Source organism: Bubalus bubalis, chromosome 5 (assembly GCF_019923935.1).
Source record: "Bubalus bubalis isolate 160015118507 breed Murrah chromosome 5, NDDB_SH_1, whole genome shotgun sequence".
NCBI lineage: Eukaryota > Metazoa > Chordata > Mammalia > Artiodactyla > Bovidae > Bubalus > Bubalus bubalis.
The window spans coordinates 99,182,899-99,201,576 of NC_059161.1; the positions used below are offsets into that span (position 1 = coordinate 99,182,899).

The window sequence follows — 18,678 nt, forward strand, 5'->3', positions numbered from 1 at the left end:
GAAATACTGCTTTGTGTTGTGATGAAATGAAATTTTATTGCATCTTCAACCTAGTGATTTTAGTTCTATCTTTTGGGGCTTCACAGGACAGTCTGCTTTGTTTTCTCCAGTCGAATCCTTAAGAGATGTCAAGCTAGTGAAACGGTCCGATAGATTCTGCTTTTCTTCAGAAAAAAGGACCCTAGACCCTTTCAGAGTTGAGGGAAATGCAGAGTCACCCTGTATATATGTTTGTCCTTTGAAAGCCACTGCTATGGCTCAGTGTACCCTATTCCTACTCACCTTTTACCTTTACCCCTGCAGTTACCTTGTGGGAGATGAGCTATGGGTTGTCATGGAATATTTGGCTGGAGGTTCTTTGACAGACGTGGTAACAGAAACTTGCATGGACGAAGGTCAGATTGCAGCTGTGTGCCGTGAGGTAAGGCCAACAGCCAGTTAGACTTGAGCAGGACATGGTTTCCATATCAATGTATCTCAGGGTTCTGCATCTGATGGGATCTCAGCCTGGGCACTGTAGAGGTGGGAGAAATTAGTTGTATTCTCCCATCATCCTTTTATGATACCTATTTTGAGACTTTTATCATCATTCTTTTTTCTTTAAAGGTAACTATATTCTGAAAGAAAGTTTATATATATATAAGTTTATAACTTATATAATATATATATTATATATTATAACTTTATATATGTAAAGTTATAATATATAACTTTATATAACTTATAAAGTTTATATATATATATATATATATAAACTTTCTTTCAGAATATGGCTGGATGGCATCACTGACTCGATGGACGTGAGTCTGGGTAAACTCTGGGAGTTGGTGATGGACAAGGAGGCCTGGCGTGCTGCGATTCATGGGGTCGCAAAGAGTCGGACACGACTGAGCGACTGAACTGAACTGAACTGATACACATACATACATACATATATATAATAATCATGTATTATTTCAGCCTCTTAAAAATAGCTGCAATGAACACTTACTTTCCTTTATCTCTTTACTATGGGTATATATTTTAGTCATTTTTTTTATTCTGCCTTCCTGCTTTATTCATATGTTATGAAGAAGGAAATAAAGCAGAGTAAAGAGATAGTGACAGAGGAGATACTATTTCAGATAGTCAGGGAAGGTTTTGCCATATATTTGAGTAAAGATCTGAATGATATGAGAAAGTAAGCCAAGCAGAAATCTAGGGTAAAATACTTCCAGGCAAAAGGAATAGGAAACAAAGTTTAAATCAGTATTGTTTTCTCCTCGTTGCTGTCAAACATCTAAAGTCTGTAAAATGCTTGTATAAGGAGGGAGAATAAAAACCTTGGCAAGACCTACATGAGAAGCCGTGTCCTTAGGGGATGGCCACATCTTCATTACAGCAAGAGGATGAAGGGAGTATTTGGAGAAGTTGGGTGTATTGGGTGCTTTGCTGATAAGAGACTGAAACTTTCTTATAGCCTAATAGTATAAAAGTTTGGGAATTAGGGAAAGAGAGCATGATTAAGTGGTTAGAAGATTAGACTCAGAGTTTTATGGGGATGAGTATGCCTAGGGTTTGATGATAGAGGAGTTAGAATCATGCAGATGAAATTACATGGTTTTGTAATAATATTAGGAAAAATAAAGTCATGTGAAATCACTATTGTCCTAGAAAATATGATCATCTTTTCATTAAAAACCCTGGGATCTAGAACACATGCACAGGTAGGTTAATGGAATTAACACAGGCCTGGGATCTTAGGAGATCTGATTTATTTTCTTTACTGTACCACTGAGGTGGTGTTTCTCAAATTTGTTTCATTATTCTCCCTCTCCCACCAGGAAGCTTTCAAGACATTTTTTCCTAATCACAGTTCCCCCATGAAATTTAATATCATAGATAAACTATGTATCTGTATTTTGGGGACCTTTGGAAATGCAGTTATTGTAATAACTAAGATGTTATTCATTTCAGTCATCCGAAGAACTGACTTTTACTGATTGAGATACATGCAAATGTGTCCTTGGGGAAATCAATATGTCTCAGGTGATTTATCTTAGGAATTGCAACATTCATACTGTGTATACCTTAGGGGTACCATGTGGATCAAAAAGCATTTGGAAAAACATTTAAATGTTATGCAAATACATGGCATTACTATTATCCATAAGTTCTCATAGAGATAATTCACCTTTCTAAAAATACTGTTATTGAGATATAATTCACATACCATATTATTCACCCATTTAAAGTAATAATTTAAAAGATATTAGTATATTTAGTTATACAGCTGTCACCATAATCAGTTCTAGAACATTTGCATCACCCTAAAAAGAAACAAAGAATGTTCAAACTACTGCACAATTGCACTCATCTCACACGCTAGCAAAGTAATGCTCAACATTCTCCAAGCCAGGCTTCAACAGTATGCGAACCGTGAACTTCCAGATGTTCAAGCTGGATTTAGAAAAGGCAGAGGAACCAGAGATCAAATTGCCAACATTCATTGGATCATTTGAAAAGCAAGAGAGTTCCAGAAAAACATCTACTTCTGCTTTAATAACTATGCCAAAGCCTTTGACTGTGTGGATCACAACCAACTGTGGAAAATTCTTCAAGAGACGGGAATACCAGACCACCTGACCTGCCTCCTGAGAAATCTGTGTGCAGGTCAAGAAGCCACAGTTAGAACTGGACATGGAACAACAGACTGGTTCCAAACTGGGAAAGGAGTACGTCAAGGCTGCATATTGTCACCCTCTTATTTAACTTTTATACAGAGTACATCATGCAAAATGCCAGGCTGGATGAAGCACAAGCTGGAATCAAGATTGCCAGAAGAAATATCGATAACCTCAGATACGCAGATGACACCACCCTTATGGCAGAAAGCGAAGAAGAACTAAAGAGTCTCTTAATGAAAGTGAAAGAGGAGAGTGAAAAAGTTGGCTTAAAACTCAACATTCAGAAAACTAACATCATGGCATCTGGTCCCATCACTTCATGGCAAATAGATGGGGAAACAGTAACAGACTTGATTTTTTGGGGCTTCAAAATCACTGCAGATGGTAACTTCAGCCATGAAATTAAAAGACACTTGCTCCTTGAGAGAAAAGTTATTACCAACCTAGATAGCATATTATAAGGCAGAGACATTACTTTGGCAACAAAGGTCTGTCTAGTCAAGGCTATGGTTTTTCCACTAGTCAAATATGGATGTGAGAGTTGGACTATAAAGAAAGCTGAGTGCTGAAGAATTGATGCTTTTGAATTGTGGCATTGGAAAAGACTCTTCAGAGTCCCTTGGACTGCAAGGAGATCCAACCAGTCCATCCTAAAGGAAATCAGTCCTGAATATTCACTGGAAGGAATGATGCTGAAGCTGAAACTCCAATACTTTGTCTACCTGATATGAAGAACTGACTCATTGGAAAAGACCCTGATACTCGGAAAGGTTGAAGGCGGGAGGAGAAGGGGACGACAGAGGATGAGATGGTTGGGTGGCATCACCGACTCGATGGACATGAGGTTGAGCAAGCTCCGGGAGTTGGTGATGGACAGGGAAGCCTGGTGTGTTGCAGTCCATGGGGTCGCAAAGAATCAGACACAACTGATCGACTTAACTGAACTGAAAAAGAAACTCCATACCTATTAGCAGTCACCCCCCCCCCGCCGCCCCCACCCAACCTGTTTGCCATCCCTTCCAGCCCTATGCAGCCACTAGTCTATTTTGTGTCTCTGTTGATTTGCTTATTCCAGGTGTTTCATATAAAGGTAATATATGCTCTGATTGGCTCATTTTGCTTAGTATAATATTTTGAAGGCTCATCTGTTCTACAGCATATGTCCTTTTATTAACAAGTAAGATTCTGTTTATTTGCCTGTCCATCAGCTGATGGACATTTGGGTAATTTCCACTTTTTGACTCTTATGGATAATGCTGTGAACATTCATGGATAAGTTGTTGGTTGAATATATGTTTTTACTTCTCTTGGGTATGTGCCTAGGAGCGGATCTGCTGGTCATGTAGAGACTTTATGTTTAATATTTTGAGGACTGGCCAAAATGTTTACCACAGTGGCTGTACCATTTTATATTCCTACCAGCAATGCATGTTGGTTCCAATTTCTAGAAATCATCCTTTCTGTTTATAATTTTTGACATCCAGAGGCCAAAGTCTCTAGCCTCTTTAGGAAAACAGGTCTTACTTTTCCAGGGAAAAGCCGCTTCTGGATATTGGTTTGTTTTTAATTTAGCCATTGATGTATTCTTAGAAAGTGAAGTATTAAGTTGAGAATATTTCAGTAGTGTCCTCTAATTGGTTTGCATCTTTTTCATGTTTTTTAATTGGTGGAAGCCTCTAAATTTTAGCTTTGGGTTATGAACTTCCTAATAGATTTAATAGTAACCTTGAGAGTGTCTTCTGATCCTCACCTTTTACAGATGGGAAGACAGTAGCCCAGAGGGAATAAGAGATTTATCTAGAATAATTTTATTGGTCAGAACCATGCATTTTTATTCTTTTCAGTCTCTATATTACTCATTCTACCTATTGAGTCTGTGTGTTTTCCAAGGTTCTTTTCTTTCTTCTTTATTTACTATAGCATTTGCCAATTTCAACCATTACCATAACTTGAAAGACTTGTAAACGTTTATTTCAAGTCCAGCCTCTCTTTAGCACCCAGGATTCACACCTGCAGTTGCCTGCTGGACATTTGTCTGCAGATGTTTATGGGAATGTAAAAAGCAGCATACAGCAAACAGTACAAACTACCTCCTCACCAAAATAAGATTATCTTCCTAAATTCATGGCTTCTAGTATCATTTCCATTTGTTCAGTTTCCCAAATGCGACTGTTATTTGTCATTTTCCTGTAGTTTTTTCTTTACAAAATCCCTTCCATTCTTCCTCAGTATTTTTTTTTTTTTTTGCCTTGGGTTCTTTGTCAAGGTGCTAATGTTCTGTAAACAATTCTAAAACACTTTGGAGGAATTCCTGTACCTGAAACTGTTATAAGCTATGTTACAATACACTGTGGTCAAGTATCTTATAAGAAAAGTATGAGGCAGCACTGAGTATTAAAAGTATGTTTAGTAATGAGATAAGAGACTGGATTTTAGATCTGCCTCTTCCATTTATTTGGAGTAAGTTCTTTTACTCACTGGGGTCTCACTTTTGTTATCATAAAATGAGGAGGTTGGATTAATGATTTTCTCTAAGTCTTCATAATTATTTGTCCTTTCTCTCTCTTTCTGTCCACATCACTTCAACAGTGCCTGCAAGCTTTGGAGTTTCTGCATTCGAACCAAGTTATTCATAGAGACATCAAGAGTGACAACATCCTGTTGGGAATGGATGGCTCTGTCAAGCTAAGTGAGTAGGAGTGATAATAACTTCTCTTCCCTCTGGGACCCTGTCTCCTCTGGGATGGTAATCATATAAGAGTAGCTACAAGACTCACCAAAGAATCTATTTCTTGGATATGCAGGCACTTTATGTTACTCAGCACTATATAGGATGACATTTTTTCCCCACTCATTTATACATTCAATGAAAAACATTTATCGTGTTGGGCAACAAGGATACTTTTGCCTGTATTTAAGTAGTTCTCAATCTACTATGGGAAACATAAAATACATAATTAGAAAAAAGAGTTTAGTGTAATAACTTTCATTCAGTCATTCATTTAGCAAACTTTTATAAAATGTCTGTTTATGTGGTCGGCCATCTGAGAATGAAAAATGTGAGTAAGAACACATAGTTCTTATTGAAGGTTTCATAATTAAGTAAACATATAATAGCAATATATTGGGAATGAATAGCAGGCAGAACATTCTGTTCAGAAGTGTAAGGACGAAGAATCCAGACAAACAGATTGTGTCACAGGTGGATGGGCAGCTTATGGGAAGACTGTTAGTAGTTTCTACCCTGGGGCACAAGAGGAGGAACTTATTAAATCAGGGTCATGCCTCAGTTCAGTTCAGTCCCTCAGTCGTGTCCAACTCATTGCGACCCCATGGACTGTAGTACACCAGGCCTCCCTGTCCATCAACAACTCCGGAGCTTGCTCAAACTCATGTCCATCGAGTTGGTGATGCCATCCACCATCTCATCCTCTGTCGTCCCCTTCTCCTCCCGCCTTTAATCTTTCTGAGCATCAGGGTCTTTTCCAATGAGTCAGTTCTTCATATCAGGTAGACAAAGTATTGGAGTTTCAGCTTCAGCATTAGTCCTTTCAATGAATATTCAGGACTGATTTCCTTTAGAATGGACTGGTTTGGATCTCCTTGCAGTCCAAGGGACTCTCAAGAGTCTTCTCCAACACCACAGTTGAAAAACATCAATTCTTCAGTGCTCAGCTTTCTTTATAGTCCAACTCTCACATCCATATTTGACTAGTGGGAAAAACCATAGCTTTGACTAGATGGAACTTTTGTTGGCAGAGTAATATCTCTGCTTTTATTTTAATATTCTGTCTAAGTTGGTAATAACTTTTCTTCCAAGGAGCAAGTGTCTTTGAATTTCATGGCTGAAGTCACCATCTGCAGTGATTTTGAAGCCCCCCAAAATCAAGTCTGTTACTGTTTCCCCATCTATTTGCCATGAAGTGATGGGACCAGATGCCATGATGTTAGTTTTCTGAATGTTGAGTTTTAAGCCAACTTTTTCACTCTCCTCTTTCACTTTAATCAAGAGGCTGTTTAGTTTTTCTTCACTTTCTGCCATAAGGGTGGTGTCATCTACATATAAGAGGTTATTGATATTTCTCCTGGCAATTTTGATTCCAGCTTGTGCTTCATCCAGCTCGGCATTTCTCATGATGTATTCTGCATATAAATTATATAAACAGGGTGACAATATACAGCCTTGATGTACTCCTTTTCCTGTTTGGAACCAGTCTGTTGTTCCACATGTAGTTCTAACTGTTGCTTCCTGACCTGCATACAGATTTCTTAAGAGGTAGGTCAGGTGGTCTTGTATTCCCATCTCTTTCAGAATTTTCCACAGTTTGTTGTGATCCACACACTCTGAGTCTTTGGTGTAGTCAATAAAGCAGAAGTAGATGTTTTTCTGGAACTCTCTTGCTTTTTCGATGATCCAACAGATGTTGCCAATTTGCTCTCTGGTTCCTCTGCCTTTTCTAAAACCAGCTTGAATATCTGGAGGTTCACAGTTCATGTATGTTGAAGCCTGGCTTGGAGAATGTTGAGCATTACTTTACTAGCATGTGAGATGAGTGCAATTGTGCATTAGTTTGAACATTCTTTGGTATTGCCTTTCTTTGGGATTGGAATGAAAACTGATCTTTTCCAGTACTGTGGCCACTGTTGAGTTTTCCTGATATGCTGGCATATTGAGTGCATCACTTTCACAGCATCATCTTTTAGGATTGGAAATAGCTCAACGGGAATTCCATCACCTCCACTAGCTTTGTTCATAATGAGGCTTCCTAAGGACCACTTGACTTCTCATTCCAGGATGCCTGGCTCTAGGTGAGTGGTCATACCATCATGATTATCTGGGTCGTGAAGTTCTTCTATGTATTCTTGCCACTTCTTCTTAATATCTTCTGCTTCTGTCCTTTATTGTGCCCATCTTTGCATTGAAACCTTACCTTAGTATATCTAATTTTCTTGAAGAGATCTCTAGTCTTTCCCATTCTATTGTTTTCCTCTATTTCTTTGCACTGATATCTGGGGAAGGCTTTCTTATCTCTCCTTGTTATTCTTTGGAACTCTGCATTCAAATGGGTGTATCTTTCCTTTTCTCCTTTGATTTCTGCTTCTCTTCTTTTCACAGCTATTTGTAAGCCTTCCTTAGACAGCCATTTTGCTTTTTTGCATTTCTTTTTCTTGGGGATGGTCTTGATTCCCATCTTCTGTAAAATGTCCCGAGCATCCTTCCATAGTTCTTCAGGTACTCTATCAGATCTAATCCCTTGAGTCTATTTGTCACCTGCACTGTATAATCATAAGGGATTTGATTTAGGTCATACCTGAATGGTCTTGTGGTTTTTCCCTACTTTTTTCAATTTAAGTCTGAGTTTGGCAATAAGGAGTTCATGATCTGAGCACAGTCAGCTCCTGGTCTTGTTTTTGCTGACTCTATAGAGCTTCTCCATCTTTGGCTGCAAAGAATATAATCAATCTGATTTCAGTGTTAACCATCTGGTGTTGTCCGTGTGTAGAGTCTTCTCTTGTGTTGTTGGAACAGGGTGTTGCTACAACCAGTGAATTCTCTTGGCAAAACTCTATTAGCCTTTGCCTTGCTTCACTCTGTACTTAAAGGCCAAATTTGCCTGTTACTCCAGGTGTTTCTTGACTTCCTACTTTTGCATTCCAGTCCCCTATAATGAAAAGGACATCTTTTTTGGTTCTAGAAGGTCTTTAGGTCTTCATAGAACCGTTCAACTTCAGCTTCTTCAGCATTGCCGGTTGGAACATAGACTCGTATTACTGTGATATTGAATTGTTTGCCTTGGAAACGAACAGAAATCATTCTGTCGTTTTTGAGATTGTGCCTAAGTCCTGTATTTCGGACTCTTTTGTTGACTGTGATGGTGACCCCACTGTTTCTATGGGATTCTTGCCCACAGCAGTAGATATGATGGTCATCTGAGTTAAATTCACCCATTCCTGTCCATTTTAGTTCGCTGACTCCTAAAATGCCTATGTTCACTCTTGCCATCTCCTGTTTGGCCACTTCCAATTTGCCTTGATTCATGGGTCTAACATTCCAGGTTCCTATGCAATATTGCTCTTTACAGCATTGGACTTTGCTTCTATCACTAGTTACATCCACAGGTGGGTGTTGTTTTTGCTTTGGCTCCATCTCTTCATTCTTTCTGGAATTGTTTCTCCATTGATCTCCAGTAGTATATGGGGCATCTATCGACCTGGAGAGTTTGTCATTCAGTTTCCTATCTTTTTGCCTTTTCATACTGTTCATGGGGTTCTCAGGGCAAGAATACTGAAGTGGTTTGCCATTCCCTTCTCAAGTGGACCATATTTTGTCATGCCTAGTTGTAGATGATTAGGGTTTCATGCCTGGGAAATAAAATAAGGACCTCGTAACCAGATACTGGTGTATGGGGATGGTTTTCAGGAATAAAGCAGAATTGGGGCAGGTGATAGATGTCAAAATGGGCAGCTTAGCCTTTAATGCCTAGTGTTTCTGGTTTGAGGAGGAGTAGGAAAGTAGAAATGATGTTTCATGTTCCTCCTTAAAGTCTGAACAAGGCAGAGCCTAGGAGCTGGATATAAAGGTGGCAGTTATGTGACTCCAGCTTTGGAGAGACAAGGGATGTAGTGGCTAGGACACCGGGAAAGCTTGATACCTAGGGGGAGGCACACACTATTTATAGAAGGAACACTCTGCATACGAATCGTTTCTGTCTTTTCTTTTTCAGCTGATTTTGGATTTTGTGCTCAGATCACCCCAGAGCAGAGCAAACGGAGCACCATGGTGGGAACACCGTACTGGATGGCACCAGAGGTTGTGACCCGTAAAGCCTATGGGCCTAAGGTTGACATTTGGTCTTTGGGCATCATGGCCATTGAAATGATTGAAGGGGAGCCCCCATACCTCAACGAAAACCCTCTGAGAGTGAGTGTTACTAGTCCCATATCAAGATGTTTGGGCTGTTGGATTTCTCTTTTCTGGATCAAACTAGGCAGTGATAAAGCATACATGCTTAAAGAAAATGTAAATTAGCAGTCATTCATTCATATATTCAGTGATTATTTGAGTTCTTATGGGCAAGAAATGGTTCCGATAATAATAAAACAAATTAGTATATAGTTACAGAAGATAAGAGCTGTGAAAGAAATAGTAAGGGGCTTAAGAGAGTAAGAGGGGGAAGGACAGAGAAGTGTGCTGTTTTATTCTAGGTGGAGATTGAATTCCTCTCTTATAACTTATCTGAGGAGAAATCTGAAGAAAAGGAATGAAAAAATGAAAAATTAAAAAAAAGAATGAGCCTTGAGATTAATCTGAAGTAAGAATTTTTGAGTTATCAAGTGTATAAAGAACTTGTTTAGAGAACATACTTGATACATCCTTGGGAAAACCAAGGAGACTAGTGTCCCTGAAGTGAGTGAGCAGAGTGGACAAGGTTCTGACCATGTTAAGTTAAAATGTTTATTAGACATCTTAAGTGGAGGTATTGAGTAGAATTGGGCATAAGAGTTCAGAGTTCAAGAGTGAGTATTCAGGACTCTAAATACAAATTTATTAGTAGGTATTATATAGTTGGTTTATTTAAAAATCAGAGGTAGATGATAATGAGATCACTCACCTAGGGAGTGAGTGAGGTAGTACTGAGACCTGGAATACTCTCATGTTTACAAATTAAAGGAACCAGCAAAGTTGACCAATGGGCAGCCTTTCTGGTAGAAGGAGAACTGAGAGAAGTGTCCCGGAGGCCAAGAGGACAAAGTGTTTCGAGAAGGAGGATGGACCAGTGTGTCAAATGTGACTAAGTTGCATTTAAGATAATCCTAAGTAATGATCATAAGATTTGCCCGTGTGAAGGTTATTGATGACTTTGACAGTCAGTTTTACTGGAGTGATGGGAATGAAAGTCTGATTAGAGTAAATCCACTAGAGTGAAGAAATGACATGTATAAGCAGTTACTTTTCATTGTTTTCTTTCAGAGGAATTTTGCAGTTATGCTAACAGAGAAGTGAGTGGAGCCATATCTTGAAGTAGAGACTGGGGGGGTTTCTTTTTTTGATTTGAAGATGGTATTATCATAGCATGTTTTTGTGCTGATGAGAATTATCTAGTAGAGAGGAAAATGGTCATGTACAAGAGGGATGTGACATCTGTAAGAGAGATAGTGATATCCTTAAGTAGATTAGGGGGGTTGGATCAAATACTGAAGTAAAGATCATCAAATTAGAACTTGGACAGTTTATTATTATAATAGGAGAGGGAAAGCAGCATATGTGAATACAGATGCAGGTAGGGTGGTAATTTTGATTATGGGCAAATGTGAGAGTTATTCTGATTGTTTTTATTTTGTTATTTATTCCAACCTCTCACTCGGTGCAAGAATTCCCTGAGTTTTGTCGCTAATCAACAGGCATGTAATTTTAGCCAGTTACCTCTTGGATAGCCCTGATTATTGAAAAGTGTTTTAGTGTACCAAACTGAAACTACCTTCCATAGTTTCTTCTCTTGGCTCCCAGTATTGCCCTGTGGATCCACATGCCACTCATCTTCCTCCACCTTAGAGTGGCCTTGAAAATGATGATGAGTAGTAGTAACAGAAATAAGACTGGGATCAAAGTCAGAGGACATGAGCTTGTGTAAACAGCATGATCCCAAGCATATCTCTTTATGTTTTAGGACTTTATCTATGAAATGGGGATGATAATTCTTGGCCTGCCTATTACCCAGAGTTATTGTGGTCATTAAATGAGATAGTGTTTGTGTAAACACTTTATGAAATAAAGTTCAGATTGCTTTAAAAGGTTTAGTATGATGATTTTCTTTATCTTTCCCAGGAGATAGCTTTATATTAGAGAACCAAGATGGCAGCAGTGAAACAGATTGCTCCTTTACGGAACAGTTCCTTTATATATTCTTTTCCTGCTAGAAGAGATCAGTTTTTAGATGACTGAGATGATGGCACCAGGAATAAAAAATTTCCTTCAGTAAATGGGCAGGTGTTTAACTCATTAGGCTAAATGTATAGTAAACCATTTAGATTTAAATCAATAATAATAAATGCTTGGATCTGTAACACACTTCATAAGCTTATGAAGTGCTTTCAATATGTTATCTTGTTTTATTTTACAGACATGTGAGATAGGCACTGTTAACATCCCTGTTTTACAGATGAGGAAGTTAGAAATCCACTGGAAATTTGGCTCTTAAGCCATATTCTCTCCAGTATACCAAAGCTGCCTCTTTGTCTTCTGAAGGCAGAAGGCAGCTGACCATATTTCTTGAGGGCCTGTCTGGGAACCAGGAAAGAACCCCAGGTAGAGCCCAGGGCAATTCTGTTTGTATTTCCAGGCCTTGTACCTCATTGCCACCAATGGGACCCCAGAGCTTCAGAACCCAGAGAAGCTGTCAGCTATCTTCCGAGACTTTCTGAACCACTGTCTTGAGATGGATGTGGAAAAGAGAGGTTCGGCTAAAGAACTGCTGCAGGTAACTGTCCCTATGTAGGGAGGCACCTAATTCAGAGAACCACATAACCAAGGCTTTTTTGCTGCATTTTTGTATGGCTGTTACAGAACTAGGCTTTTCTTCTAGCTCGTCCCACACTCCTATTTCCCTCATCTTGTTCATCCCTGGACCTTTGCTCATGTTACTCCCTTGGGCTCTTCCTCAGCCTATTAAAACTCTGTACTTTCTCCTAGACTGTATCTTACAGAGTTATTTTCTAAGCTCTTATTGAACTTTGCCTGTATCTTCCCTTGTGCTTGTTTTGTTCTGCCTGAATTAGTCTAGCAGAGTTTGAGTCTTGATGAGAAGAAATTTTTTGACATGCAAATCTTATACAAGTTATATTTTACTGGGATAAACCCGAAAGATAGATTTTTAGGAAAGGATATCAGAAGACATTCATTTAGAGGATAGTTAGTTCAACATTTCAATTCTTCCTAGTTTCTTCATGGAAACCCTTGCAGATGGTGGGAATGATAGTCTGCTTATTTGTTCATTTATTTCAGTTTTTTGACCATGCCACATGGCATGCGGGATCTTAGTGCCCTGACCAGGGATCAAACCTGTGCCCTTCTGCAGTGCAAGCTTGGAGTCTTAACCATTGGATCACCAGGATGGTCCCTATAGTCTGCTTGTTTGGAGTGAGATCCTGACAGGCTGTGGGGAACCTGAAGTTGGGGGTTTACCAAACCTTATATATTCCACCAGCTTAATCCTGAAGTTATAGCGTAATTATTTCATATGGTTTCAAAATTTGCTCTTAGTTGACCACATTATCTATATTTAGCATTTATGTTTTGGTTACAATTTCTCATTACTAGTGTTATTTTACTACATTGCCAACTGGTGATTTAATAAGTGTGATATGCAACTTAATGACAATGAGTAATGTATAGATTTGCACAGTCAGTCAGTATACAAAAGTCATAAAACTTTTGTATTTTGAGGACTAACACAGGGCAGGGCAGGGCAGGATGTACCATACTGCATCACATTAAAGCTAATTATGAACAGTTCTGTCTTCCTTACTGTTAGTAGATCATAGCTTCTATGTTAATCCTTGGTTTCCTCTTACCTGGGACCTGAATCAAAATAGGTATTCAGTGGGAGAAAACATTTGCAAATGATATGACTGATAAAGCATTAATATCTAAAATATATAACCAGCTCATACACCTCAGGGAAAAAAAAAGAAAAAACCCTACAAACAACCCAGTTAAAAAATGGGCAGAAGACCTGAATAGACATTTTTCCAAAGAGAAAATGCAGATGGTCAGCAGGCACATGAAAAGATGCTTAGTATTGCTAAGTATCAGGGAAATGCAAATCAAAACCACAATGAGAAATCACCTCACACCTGTCAGATGGCTGTCAAAAAGAATCCAAATAACAAATGTTGACAAGGATGTGGAGAAAAGGGAACCCTCCTACACGCTTGATAGGGATATAAATTGGTACAGCTAATATGGAAAACAATATGGAGGTTTCTCAAGAAACTAAAAATAGAACTATGATATGACCCAGTGGTTCCAGTCCTGGGTATATATATGAAAGAAACAAAAACTAATATGAAAAGATACATGCAACTCAATGTTCATAGCAACATTATTTATAATTGCCAAGATATGTAAGTGACCTCAGTGTCCATCAGGAGATGAATGGATAAAGAAGATGTGGATGAATACCACTCAACCATAAAAAGAATGAAATCTTGCCATTTGCAACAACATGGATGGACTTGGAGGATATTATGCTAAGTGAAATAAGTCAGACAGAAAAACAAATATTGTATGACATCACTTATATGTGGACTCTAAAAAGTAAAGTAAACTAGTTAATATAACAAAAAAGAAACAGATTTACAGATATAGAGAACAAATTAGTGGTTACCAGTGGAGAGAGGGAAAGTAGGGGAGGGACATTATATGGGTAGGGTATTAAGAGATACAAATTATGATATGTAAAACAAGCTGCAAGGATATATTGTATAACCCAGGAAATATAGCCAATATTTTATAATTAGTTATAAATGGAGTGTAACCTATAAAAATTGTGAATCACTATATTGTATACCTGTGACTTATGCAATGGGCTTCCCTAATAGCTCAATGGTAAAGAATCTGCCTGCCAATGCAGTAGACGCAGGTTTGATCCCTGGGTTGGGAAGATTCCCTGGAGAAGGAAATGGCAAGCCACTCCAGTATTCTTGCCTGGGAGATCCCATGGACAAAGGAGCCTGGCGGGCTACAGTCCATGGAGTTGCAAAAGAATTGGACATGGCTTAGTGATTAAACAACAATAAACTTATATAACATTGTATATCAACTATACTTCAATTAAAAAATAGGTATTCAGAAAATGTTTGTTGAATTGAATGGAATTGCTTAAACTTTCATTGAAATGTTACCTTCTGGAGATATTTAGCATCTCTTTGTAATCAGAGTTACTGACTACAGAGCATTGATATATTAGATATGAGATCTGGGTTCTGCCAAACCCATTAGTTTCTAGCATCCTTTGGGACAAAACCTCCTTATAACAGGCAGTATATATAATATAGGATCCTTTTCCTTTCATATGAAGTTTTTTCTGGAAACACTAAGCTTTGGGAAGTGTGCAAATAGTCTAAGCCTCAAGATGATATTGTTAACTAGGTATTAAAATATAGTTACTGAAAGATTAATGTCCTCTAGAGTTTTTTTCCTGGTATAATAATACATGACAAATAATAAATGCATTGTGTTGAATCTTTATCACATTCTGGGCAATGGCACCCCACTCCAGTACTCTTGCCTGGAAAATCCCATGGACAGAGGAGCCTGGTAGGCTGCAGTCCATGGGGTCGCTAGGAGTCGGACACGACTGAGCGACTTCACTTTCACTTTTCACTTTCATGCGCTGGAGAAGGAAATGGCAACCCACTCCAGTGTTCTTGCCTGGAGAATCCCAGGGACGGGGAAGCCTGGTGGGCTGCCGTCTGTGGGGTCGCACAGAGTCGGACACGACTGAAGTGACTTAGCATATCATAGCATAGGCACTAAGCACTTTATATATATTTTTTAATCTATTCTTTTTTAATAAACCTGTGATTTATAGATTTTTGTATTCCCATTTTTACAGGTGAGGAAACTGAGATTTCAAGTGTTCAATAACTTTGCATGATTAAAGTAACTGAGAAGTGGTGGATCCAGGATTTAAATCTATGTGTATTTGGCTCTCAAGTGTGTATATTCTTGGACACTGTCTGGTTCTGAGTGTTAAAGCTGGAAAGACCTTAGGGCTTATCTTGTCTGATTTGTTCATTACACAGAGAAGGAAACTGAGGCCTCCTAATTGGGTGTTGGATCATGATGCTTTCTCAACTCAGGGGAGTTGTATAAACATGCAATCTGAGAACACTGACTCTTTAACTTGTTACTGTACATTGTAAATATTCTAAACGATGACTTTCAGAATCTCAGATCATGAAAGCTTCACATCTGTTTCTCCTGTGAGAATGATATATATGGATAGAAATACATAGGGGCTTTTGTTGGAATTCATATCTTTATAATTTAGCCAAGATCTTGTATTCCTTTTGTAGTAATAGTTTCTTATTCTCAGTACCTCTTTGAGTCCCATCTCTGTTCAAAAAGAATTTGAAGCACTTCTAGCAAAGAATATTTGTAGATATTTCTATATTTAGAAATATAGAAATTTTAAAATTTATTGTGTGTGTATACACATATACAATATGATTAATAAAAGAGACTTATGAGGATGGCCAGAAGACTCAAACATACTAATCATTTGCATTAAATAGTTTTGTTTAAACATCAAATTTGGTTCTTAGTGTCCTGGTAGTGAAGACAGAAAAGAAAATACGTTAGTTAGTTCCTATATTTCTTATTCAATGGGAGAAACATCCTACACCCTCAAGATACAAAGCCTTTTCACTAGTAAATGAAGAAAAGTCATTTTTAGTTGCAAGTTCAGAGTTCTATGATGACTGTTTTCTATAATGTTTTTTTACTGAAAACATAAAAGTAATTTTCAAATGGTGTTTTTTCCACAATGGTCTTCTTTAATGGTTGTGGGTATGGCCCACAGTATAGCCCAGTGAAAGTGATTTGGAAAAGGACCAAGTCCTTCCTGGGTAAATTAACCTTACTAAACTCAAGGATAGAACAACAGATTCCCAAATCAGTGCTTCTGAAATGCAGAATTGTAATGTACCATTGGGTCATGATCAGTTAATAATCTTCCCTCTGAGCTCATTATTATTCTGATTATCACTATATTTTGGACTTATCTAATATAAAATGAAATCATACAGTTCGAACTCTTCTTATGTATGTGTTCTTTCATGCAGCATGTCTTCTGTGGGATTCATCCTATTATCAGTGTATAAATTACTTATTCCTTTTTATTGCTCTGTAATTTTTTATAGTATTCTATGAATATGTTACTCATTCTTTCAGTCTCTTGGACCTTTAGGTTCTTTCATTTATGACTATCATAAGTAAAACTGCAGTGAGCATTTATGTGTGTGTCTTCTGGTGAATTCAAAAACTTACTTCTCTTGAAATATGTCTAGAAGTGGAATCGGTAGGATATAGGATAGACATGTATTTAGTTGTAGGTAGATATGTTATCTTTGAAAGATGTCCTTCAATTTGAAGTTGATGATCTGTACAGTATACAAACATGGATGCCCTGAAAATCTTGTAATGGTTGCTAAAGAAGAATGGTAAATTGTCATGTGTCTTTTGTTCTTTTTCTCCTTTCTAGCATCAATTTCTGAAGATTGCCAAGCCTCTCTCCAGCCTCACTCCACTGATCGCTGCTGCAAAGGAAGCAACCAAGAACAATCACTAAAACCACATCACCCCAGCCTCATTGTGCCAAGCCTTCTGTGAAATAAATGCTCATTTCGATAATTCCAACCCCTGATGCTCTTCCTTGCCTTCTCCTCCCATTTCCTGGTCTAGTGCTCTCAAGACTGATCCTTGAAAACCATGTGTCCAGCATTGAAGAGAACTACAATTGACTAATTGGATGATGGCCATTTTAAAATAAGGAATTTGCTCCCAACCTGTGGATGTGAGGGTGATTTATGATCAAGGACTTACGTGAATAAATCCTTGGACTCCTATTTCTGCACCCCCCCGCCCCAACCAATCAGTTCTTGACTATATAAATTTTTGACTTTATAACATTATCAACTTGTGATCAGTTGAGATATTTTTCAGTGCTTGCTTTTCTGTTTTCAGACTGCCCAAACACATTATTGTACTTGAAAATAGGAATAGCTCAAGGAATGCCATGTGGGTGATATTCAGCCAGGACATGAAATGGCTCTTCTTTCTGGACCATGACTTTGGCATAGCTGATCCTGATATGGGTGGGAGAGCTACCATGTTTTCCTTTGTGTATGCTTCAAGCATCTTTTTGGGAGGATCTATATCCAATCGTGTTCCCCATGCTATTTCTTGTGAAATGATCTTGGCTATGTAGCCGCTTTTGACTCCTTAAAATTCCCCTAGGCTGCTGCCCCCATTCTGTCCTTGTTTAGAACATTGAGAAGTTTCCTAGGGCACATGCTGGGTGAGAGCAGTGTGAGAAGTCAAGGAAAAAAAAAACAAAACTGCTTTTAGAACAAAGCTGGGCATCAGAACCTGTCCAGCTATACCTATGTGATGTTTGAAGAACTCAGCATGTTTTTCCATCTGCAACAAGGAGCTAAAAGATTAACTCATCTTCTGATTGCCCTAATCTCTGGGTCAAAGAAAGAACTCCAAATCTGAGACTACATGTTCGTTTTGGATGGATTTGTTGGCCTGAGATGATAGTCTGCCAGCTGTGAGGGGACCCTGTTTTTACACTGCATGGCCAAGCTCTCTGCAAATGGAAATGCTTGCACTGGGTGTTGGGGCTGTTTGCTACCTCCTGCTATCTTTGTGGTTTTGGTCCTCCCATTATGGTAGGACCCAAGGCCAGCATTGTGGCTTGTCATGTTAGCCCCAGTGGCTACCTTGTCATGCTCTGAGGTACCACTGCCTCTGCAGTTTTATTTCCTTCAATAAAAGGAGATGAAAATGTTCTATTTGGTGTATGCCTTTCTTTCCTTTGTCCCTTCCCTTCTTTTCTAATTTTTTATTTTGATTTTTTCCAAGTTAAGAAAATATACATATATTATAAAAATATTCTTTCTTCCAGAATCATTTGAGATTAAGTTGCAGATAAGATGCTGCTTTACCACTATATACTTACTTTATTGTGTATTCTTTATTCTTAACATTTTTGCAAAGGTGAAGACCCATGAAAGCCAGTGGTGTAGTTTGAAGACCAGACAGCCAGAGAGCAGTGGTGTAGGTTTTAGTGGAAGTCTAGGGGATTCCCTGGTGATTCAGTGGTTAGGATTGTGCCCTTCCACTGCAGGGGGCATGGGTTTGATCCCTGGTCTGGGAACTAAGATCCTGTATGCTGTGCTGCTGCTAAGTCACTTCAGTCGTGTCTGACTCTGTGTGACTCCC

The 18,678-nt window shown here is 38.5% G+C and overlaps 1 protein-coding gene across 5 annotated transcripts in view; it reads left to right on the forward strand.

The window, feature by feature from the left end:
* Window positions 1-18,246, forward strand: part of PAK1 (p21 (RAC1) activated kinase 1) — a 161,935-nt gene extending 143,689 nt beyond the window's left edge. For all 5 annotated transcript variants that reach the window (XM_025286269.3, XM_025286270.3, XM_044943448.2 and 2 more), the window contains 5 exons: window positions 304-421; window positions 5,256-5,355; window positions 9,392-9,588; window positions 12,008-12,145; window positions 16,934-18,246. In XM_025286269.3, coding sequence (XP_025142054.2) covers window positions 304-421; window positions 5,256-5,355; window positions 9,392-9,588; window positions 12,008-12,145; window positions 16,934-17,020 — 640 coding nt within the window. In that variant the 3' untranslated portion in view covers window positions 17,021-18,246. The remainder of the gene's footprint in view (window positions 1-303; window positions 422-5,255; window positions 5,356-9,391; window positions 9,589-12,007; window positions 12,146-16,933) is intronic.
* The last annotated feature ends 432 nt before the right edge of the window (window positions 18,247-18,678 follow it).